At 39.0% G+C, this 8,195-nt stretch overlaps 1 protein-coding gene across 2 annotated transcripts; it reads left to right on the top strand.

Moving 5' to 3' along the window:
* Positions 1-56: 56 nt before the first annotated feature.
* abcg8 (ATP-binding cassette, sub-family G (WHITE), member 8) lies at positions 57-8,031 on the top strand. Of its 2 annotated transcripts, none has more exons than XM_004570097.4 (13): positions 57-339; positions 2,197-2,298; positions 2,410-2,557; positions 2,802-3,040; positions 3,299-3,431; positions 3,948-4,217; positions 4,478-4,631; positions 4,928-5,029; positions 5,109-5,308; positions 6,081-6,157; positions 6,306-6,573; positions 6,680-6,807; positions 7,043-8,031. In XM_004570097.4, exons 1-13 carry the CDS (start codon positions 295-297, stop codon positions 7,178-7,180), a joined length of 2,004 nt encoding a protein of 667 aa, XP_004570154.1. In that variant the 5' UTR covers positions 57-294; the 3' UTR covers positions 7,181-8,031. The 2 variants fall into 2 exon arrangements, with proteins under 2 accessions (XP_004570154.1, XP_004570153.1); XM_004570096.4 differs by having other exon boundaries at positions 4,925-5,029; positions 7,043-8,030.
* Positions 8,032-8,195: the final 164 nt, after the last annotated feature.

The raw sequence follows: 8,195 nt of genomic DNA, 5'->3' as shown, positions 1-8,195 counted from the left end.
GAAGACAAAAAGCACACATGCTAAGTCAGTTCACAGCCCTTCAGTGTGGACTCAGTCCTCGTATTGTCGGCTGCTTCCCAAAAAAGCTGTGACTGACAGGATAAAGCAGAGGGCGAACTGACATGACATGAACTCAGATGCTTCAAGAAGAAAGAATTGTGAACTAGAAGGGAGAAGATCTTCAGGAGGACGTGAACAACTGGAGACACAAAGCAGCAGACAGAGAGGAAAATAAAGACCCTAACAGAAGAGGAAAAGAGGAGTATTGACCTCTCTAACCTGCAAATTTTAACCATGGACAATGGCAGTGACCTTATACACACAAACGACTACTCACAGGTTTGTCAGGTCAAAATATGCAAATCTTAGCTCTCCTAAAGAAAATGACCAATCCAGGTCTTAACTTTGTGCTGTTTTACTTTATTTATAGCCCTACCAGCCATTAAACTCCTCTCTTTGACTGAGTATAACATGGGATTTTATTAACTAATCTGAAGTAACCTAAATCAATTTATGATCACTAGTGTGCTCAACCAGTACTAGAAACTTTACTTTACGTGGGTTTTTTGTTTTTTCTTAAAAAAAACAAACTTATTTATCTATAGAAAAGAATTTGATTGATTTCCTAATATATCATTTTAACATTTTGCTGAAAAACTGGAATTTTTCCCTGAATGCACTTAAGTGCAAATTAATTTAGAAAAAAACTGTAATTTCAAATAGGAAATGTTGAATTGGATAATTGGTTGGAAAAACACATGGATGGATAGATGGTTTAGCAAGCTCTGTTTTTCTCCTATGTCAGTTTCTGCATCGGGCATGTTCTGGTTGCAACGGCGGGATCAGCAGTGACAACATTTCCAAACTCTATGATGCATTTTGTCGAGATAAATATCCTTAAAAATGCGACCAGAATGCTCTGAAATCTGGATGTTTATGCAATGAGAACCCAAATGAACCATTTAACGTTATTTGTAAAATTATTTAACTCATTAAGTCCAGAGTAGACTGCTTCAGTACATGAAGTCTGGTAGGCACTAAGGTCACGATCACACCTGGTACCTTTTGCCTTTCCTGGTGTCATTACACTGGCTTCCTGTTCAGTTATTATTGCTTAGCTATAACATGTCCACTGCTGGGTTTCGTTTACTCAAGCATAAAAAAATGTTTTCTATCAAATGGCCAGAAATGCATAAACTTCTGTTAAGAAGGCAACGCAGACTCACTGCTTAAATATGCTAACCCCAGCAAACCCAAGTTGTTTGCTTGCCAGCAGCTTTTACCAGTTTCAGACCAAGCTTTCCCAGTTACAGCACTGAAATCCAGGTCCTTTTTCCTTCCAGTGTTCAAATCAGGATTTGTAACATATTTTTGATCGTGCCCAGTTAAGTGTCTCATTAATTTATACATTCAGTAAAATATCAAATTATTTTTCACTCATTTGTTTAATGGCTTAATTTGGTTGTAAATGTATTAATTGCGTTCTTTGTTTTATTACATTCACGACTCACATTTTCACATCTATCTGATGTCCGACCTCGTTTTGCTATACAATGAAAAAAAATCAGTAAAAAAAAACAAATATGTATTTGTTTTTTTCAGCCAGTACATTATTATTTTATAGAAGCTTCCATGAGTGATAAATGATCAAATTTGATGTGTGGCTAAAAAAGTCGTTAATTTTAAAACAGAACTGTATGTTATAATCTACACCATGTAAACTAGATTAAGTGGCAGGATGCTGTTAATCTCAATTTGAACATTTGTATTTTTTTTCTTCTGCAACTGAACTATTGGGTTTATTTGAAATTGGACTCTGGTCACACAGGCAGATATTTGCACATACAGTACAAACAGACACACGCAGGTAGACAATCAAACACACAAGTTAATGCGTGTAACAATTTTTTTCCATAAAAGACTAAATGACAAAAGACAAAATCACATTTTCTAATCACATCCAACTAATGTGTGGCCACAGGTTTATTATCTACTGTACTGTTTGTTGTTACTAACTAAACCCAATTTTGTGGTGTAAAATCAGCATATCTGTAATTCTGATTTGAAACTTTGAAATAAGAACATCTTGTTTCTCATAGTTTATAAGGTATATATAGGTCTATATATATAAAAACATTTAGTACATGTATCCTGGTCTGTATGAAACTTATTGACTTGCTTGCTTCGCATTAACAGCATCAAGACAGAGAGTTATTCTCATCTGAGGAGGACAGCAGTCTCTACTTCACCTACAGCGGAGGCTGCAATGTGCTGGAGGTCAAAAACCTTTGCTATGAGGTAACTATAGGTCACCTGCTCTTATCTTACATGAGTTTTCTCAAGCTCCTGACTGGTTCATGTGTATACATGCTGCAGGTGTTCATCGTGTACATGTGTTTATGTTCACAGGTGGATACAGCAGCTCAGATCCCGTGGTACGAGAGGCTGTCAGAGTTCAAAATGCCGTGGGAAATTAAAGGAAATAAGCAGACAGCCATCAACAAGCTGAGCCTCACTGTCCACAGCGGACAGATGCTGGCCCTTATTGGCAGCTCAGGTGATGCACAAAGATTTGAAGTATTGCTTTATTAAATAAAGTAATAGATATGCTTTGTTCCACCAGAACAGTAAAGAAAAAACTGCATTTTCTTGAAGAATAAATGTGTGTTAAGTAAAAATAAGTAGAAAATCTGCTAATTTGGAAGACTCATAGATGCATTTCTCCGGTTCTATATTGCTTATGGTTTGTTTTTTTGAACATAAGCAAAGATGAGAATGTCTTGAATTCAATATGTTTTCAGGTTGTGGTAAAACGTCTCTGCTGGACATAATAACTTGTCGGGATGAAGGAGGCATCATGAAGTCCGGTGAGATTCTAATTAATGGGAAGCACAACACGCCCCAGCTCGTCAAGAAAAGCATCGCTCACGTCCGCCAAGACGATCGGCTTCTTCCTCACCTCACCGTCCGAGAGACTCTCTCCTTTGTTGCCAAACTGAGGTTGCCCACTCACTTCACACAGGCTCAAAGGGACCAGAGGGTAAGATTAAGACTGGTCAATAAATGGGACTCAAGCTATTTCCATAACAGTATTTGCATGATTGTTTGGACTGGCAGGTTCTTGTTTATCCATTTTATAATAGAGCCGTTGTCAGCATGTTTATCACATTCTCGTTAAGGCATGCCCTTTTAAACTCTTCAGAGTTTTTGTTGAACAAACACGTGTTAAATGATAAGAATGCTTGTATGTGTCCAGATAACAATGACTAACAGTGTCTCTGGTTGCTGTCTGTCACAGGTGGATGATGTTATCGCAGAGCTGCGGTTGCGGCAGTGTGCACACACCAGGGTGGGAAACAACTACATCAGAGGGGTTTCTGGTGGAGAGAGGAGGAGAGTCAGCATAGCTGTCCAGCTTCTCTGGAACCCCGGTGAGAGATATTAACACAGAGATTAATTAATGTGGTCCCCTGAACTGTCATTTATGTTGTTAAGACAGGGCAATGACTCAAACTGAAGTCCCAATCCAAGCAGCAGCTTTTATATATGGCACACTATTTTAATTGTGTCCTCTATACGCCACTTTGCAACCCACCTCCAGTGCCTCCTTTCCATTTAGCATCTGAGTGTAATCAGTGTCATATATGTTGTTTTTATTGCAACTTCTAAAGTTACTATAGATATAACATTTTTAACCTTTGTGTTTATGCGAGTTTTAAATGTTTCAGCTCTAAACAGGGTATTTCATACCGTTTCTGAACATCTATAAACTACTGGGAAGTGACACGAGTGTAACACTTCTTCCTGTGAATAACAAACACATTTGACTAATTACTGACTTTAACAATCATGATTCCTCTATTATTTTCGAGCTCATACTGTTAAGATCTGTTATATAAAGAACAGGGTTTAACAGAGGTGATAGATTGGTCTATTTCCCCTCTCAGGTATTTTGATCCTGGATGAACCCACATCAGGTTTAGACAGCTTTACCGCTCATAACTTGGTGATCACACTGTCCCGTCTGGCTCGGGGAAATCGTCTGGTCCTGCTTTCAGTCCACCAGCCTCGATCAGATATCTTTCAGCTCTTCGACCTCGTCGTCCTGATGTCTTCAGGTTCAGCTGTTTACTGCGGTGCAGCTCGTGAGATGGTGCCTTACTTCACTGCTCTGGGACACCCCTGCCCACGATACTGCAACCCCTCTGACTACTATGGTTAGTAAGTGTGTCAAAAGAGAATTAAGTGCTTCTTCCCAGCATGCAATAACATATTCTTACCAACCCCATGCTCACTGGTAACTTAAGGAAAGCTGGGACCCAACAATTTACCACTAATTTTGCAAAAGAAGCATTTGTTTTCATCTTAATGATAAATACTACATCTCTTTGTGTTTTTCATTCTTTTAAACCTATTTAAGCCTCATGTTGTTGGTGTCCTGTGTCTTTTATGTGTGTGTGTGTGCATGTGTATCCAGTTGATCTGATCAGTATAGACCGGCGCAGTCCAGAGCGAGAAGCCGAGTGTTTGGAGAGGGCCAGAGTTCTGGCTGAGCAGTTCATGGAAAAGGTTCGTGATACTGACGACCACATGTGGAAAGCCGCTGGGACTGATGTAGCGCAAACCGACAGGTGATCATGTTTTTGTGTGAAAGTTTGGCTTTTTTAAAATTTTATTTAAACAGTAAGTAGTGATAATGATAATGAACCAGCATTTTTCTAATAAAGCATAAGATTTTTTTTATTTTTTGTAAGAAATAACACCACAATATCTCTGCTTACAGCTTTCCATATATAGGGATTTACTGTTTTTTGTGATTACCTGTTGTAGATGCTTAAAACTCCTTTATGGTCATGCTTAAGCTGTGGACCAAACCTTTAAAACCCAGACTAACCCATCCATTACTCTTTTTTCCCACACACAGCAGCCCTCAGCAGCCAAGCAAGAGAAAAGAAGATGAAGTAATAACTATTTCCAGGCATGAAAACAGACTGCCAGGCAAACTACACCAGTTTAACACCCTCATCAAGTACGAGCATGAATGTTTTGGAGCACTCAAATCTATGTGACTGAATATGAACACTGACCTCTCTCCTCTTGTTCATCAGGCGTCACATGTATAATGACTTCAGAGACCTGGTCACCCTATTAGTTCACGGCTTCGAGGCCCTCCTCATGTCGCTGCTGGTCGGCTCTCTCTACTACGGGGCAGGAGAAACCCGCCTGTCCATTCAGGACACCGTGTCTCTTCTCTACATGATCGGAGCTCTCACCCCATTTGCTGTGGTGCTGGACGTCATAGCTAAATGTGAGTAATAAAGCAGTTTGAAAGGATAAAGCCAGTAATAAGTCTCACTGAGGTTGTGTTTTGATTTCTCTATGCATTTACTTTAAATTATTTAAGTGTTTTATGTTATAAATGTTCACATGTAATAAGTATCATAAAAAAATTATCTGTTTAAAATAAAGCAAAAATCACTGAAGGCATTTCAAGTTGTGACCTCTGCATTTGCAGTCATTTGCAGATGTCCACAATTTCATTGTACATGCGCAATGACGAAAGGGCTATTCTATTCTATTCTATTCTATTCTATTCTTTGAATTAATGATGAACACTTTAACAGAGCAGGTAAAGGTAGGATGGTTCAGAATGGAAAGATTATCAGAGTTATCAGACAGATTTGTGTTCTTTAACCCTGAACTTTATGACATCCAGCCACATGTACAGTGTAGAGGTGTCTAGCCATAACCATAAAAAGTCAAGTTTAATTCAGGTCAAGGTCAGAAGACACCAAAAGATAGAAAAATGATGCCAGGCTCACTTAGAATTAAATACTGTGACTCTAACTGCAGAGAGAAAATTAAAAAAAATCTCTGAAACTGCATTTTATCCAGTATCGTAACATTTATGTAGAGAGACATTGTGCTATATATTCATGCCCTAACCTAATACAACTCTTTGACATCTTAGTTTTTAAGAAAAAAACAAACTGCCTGGCTGAGGCTAAATACAGCTCATGAAGCTGATCCTACTGCATGTATTGTGAACTGAGTGTCGTTAGACTGAATGCTCTCTGCAGGTCACACAGAGAGAGCCATGCTTTACCACGAGCTGCAGGACGGCATGTACTCTGTGACCTCTTACTTCTTTGCCAAGGTAAAGTCCAGTGATAAAACTGAATCTCCAGCAGGGGCCAGTCTTGTTCCATGCTGGAGTCACTGTATGCTGAATAGTACTACAAGTATGTTTTATGCATTCTTGACTGTCGTGTATTTTTGAATATATGCTTTTTCTCCATTTTCAGGTTTTGGGGGAGTTACCAGAACACTGTGTGTTCACATTAGTCTATGGTCTGCCCATCTATTGGCTGGCAGGACTTAACAAGGCGCCAGACCGTTTCCTTCTGAACTTCTTGTTAGTGTGGCTGATGGTTTACTGCAGCCGGGCCATGGCTCTGTTTGTAGCTGCTTTGCTTCCCACCCTGCAGACTTCTGCCTTCATGGGCAATTCTTTGTTCACCGTCTTCTACTTGACTGCAGGCTATGTTATCAACCTGGAGAATTTGTGGCTTGGTGAGGAATTATTTGCGTTATAAACCGTAAACAGCAGGCGACAGCTTCGGAAAGAAAAATGAGCTGGTCAGCATTTAATGTTTGTTCATGTTTTTTGTCTCCACAGTGGCATCATGGCTCTCTTATGCCTCATTCATGCGCTGGGGTTTTGAGGGCATGCTGCAGGTGCAGTTCAGAGGCAACGATTATTCCGTCACCATTGCAAACATGTCTATCAATGTTGATGGCATACACGTGAGTTAAACACTATCATTTCAACTCAAGTTATGATTTGTTTACACATTACTGTTAGGTTTGCTATTATCTGTACAGATATTAAATCTTTAAGATTTATAGGACTAAACAAATCAGACCATAAGAGAGTTATCAGGACTGTTAATGTTTTTAAGGACCTGCTAATTCTTACTTTAATGGACAAATCCATTTGATGAACATTTTTCTCCTCTAATCCTTTCTGTACGTCATTCAGGTGGTGGAGGCCCTGCACATGAACCAGTACCCGCTGTACTCTTGCTACTTGGTCCTACTTGGAGTCTGTCTGGGCTTCATGGTGCTCTATTTCCTGTCCCTAAAATTCATCAAGCAGAAGTCCAGTCAAGACTGGTGAACAAAACTGAGAAAAACCAAACGCCCTCTGACATCATCAGGGTTTTTATTTTGCATAAGTGGAAGGGAGGTTCTAGTTCGGCTGGTTTCGATACCAAACTTTCCATTTTATTCCTCTTTAGACATTTAATTCAAATGCTATAAAAGTAAAATGCATGCATGATTAAAATGTTTAGATTTTTGTAATTTCAGCATCATAAACTTTACCTGTGTAATGGGAAAAATATTCATAAAATACTATATTTACTCATCTGAAATATTTCAAAATGCTTCCATCGTTTACGGTTTTAATCTGCCAACAGAAAAAGATTTACAGAAGAAAAAGTTGAGCGTGGTGATGAAACAGTTTGGAGTCGCAGTGCCGCTGCCTGCTGCTGGATGGCAGCAGAGGACTGTCGTAACATTGATTTGAAAATAATGAACTTTTCTCTCGTTCGCCCTCTTTTTCCCAGGCATGGCAGATGATTAGAGCGCTACTTTAGCAGATATCAATCTGCAGCTTTTGCTTGTTCCATTTTCGATATTCTCAGCGTTATCTTTTTTTTTTTGTATATGTGAAGTTATTAAGCATATTATTAAGACAGAATACTGAGCACTGAAGAAAGATGACCAAGAGAAATTTAGTAGGCCAACTCACACTCGGAAAAAACTTCTTGTGTAGACTGAATGCTATGTAAGCTGTGAGTTTTTGCACTGGTGCAAAAGCCTCTTAAATCTTTTTTCTAACGTGGTTTGAGCCCAAATTAGTAAAGTATCGTCTCAAAATGCCTCACTTCTGCGTGTTTATGTTTGGTTTGTGCACTCATCCTCAGCCTTCACATTCACTTACACGATGGAGTTCACTGGAGCTCTGCAGCTGCTTGAAAATTAAACTGGAAGTGTAATTTTTCTTTCTTTTTTTGTGTGTATCATCCTTCGCATCACGGCTATTTTGGCAACACACAATGCTCCTTTATGCAGAAATATTAGGGGGATATTAAGTTTATATATCAGCATAACTTAGAAAACATGCTGGT

Source organism: Maylandia zebra, linkage group LG13 (assembly GCF_041146795.1).
Source record: "Maylandia zebra isolate NMK-2024a linkage group LG13, Mzebra_GT3a, whole genome shotgun sequence".
Lineage (NCBI taxonomy): Eukaryota > Metazoa > Chordata > Actinopteri > Cichliformes > Cichlidae > Maylandia > Maylandia zebra.
Note: the sequence above shows the minus strand (reverse complement) of the source record. Positions and strands in the feature narration are given on the sequence as shown.

Bases quoted from the DNA above. Each gene is read 5' to 3' on its own strand.
- abcg8 (XM_004570096.4), top strand. From the start codon at position 295: ATGGACAATGGCAGTGACCTTATACACACAAACGACTACTCACAG. The intron at 6,574-6,679 runs GTGAGGAATTAT...TTGTCTCCACAG, and splicing joins CCTGGAGAATTTGTGGCTTG to TGGCATCATGGCTCTCTTAT. The intron at 6,808-7,042 runs GTGAGTTAAACA...TACGTCATTCAG, and splicing joins TCAATGTTGATGGCATACAC to GTGGTGGAGGCCCTGCACAT.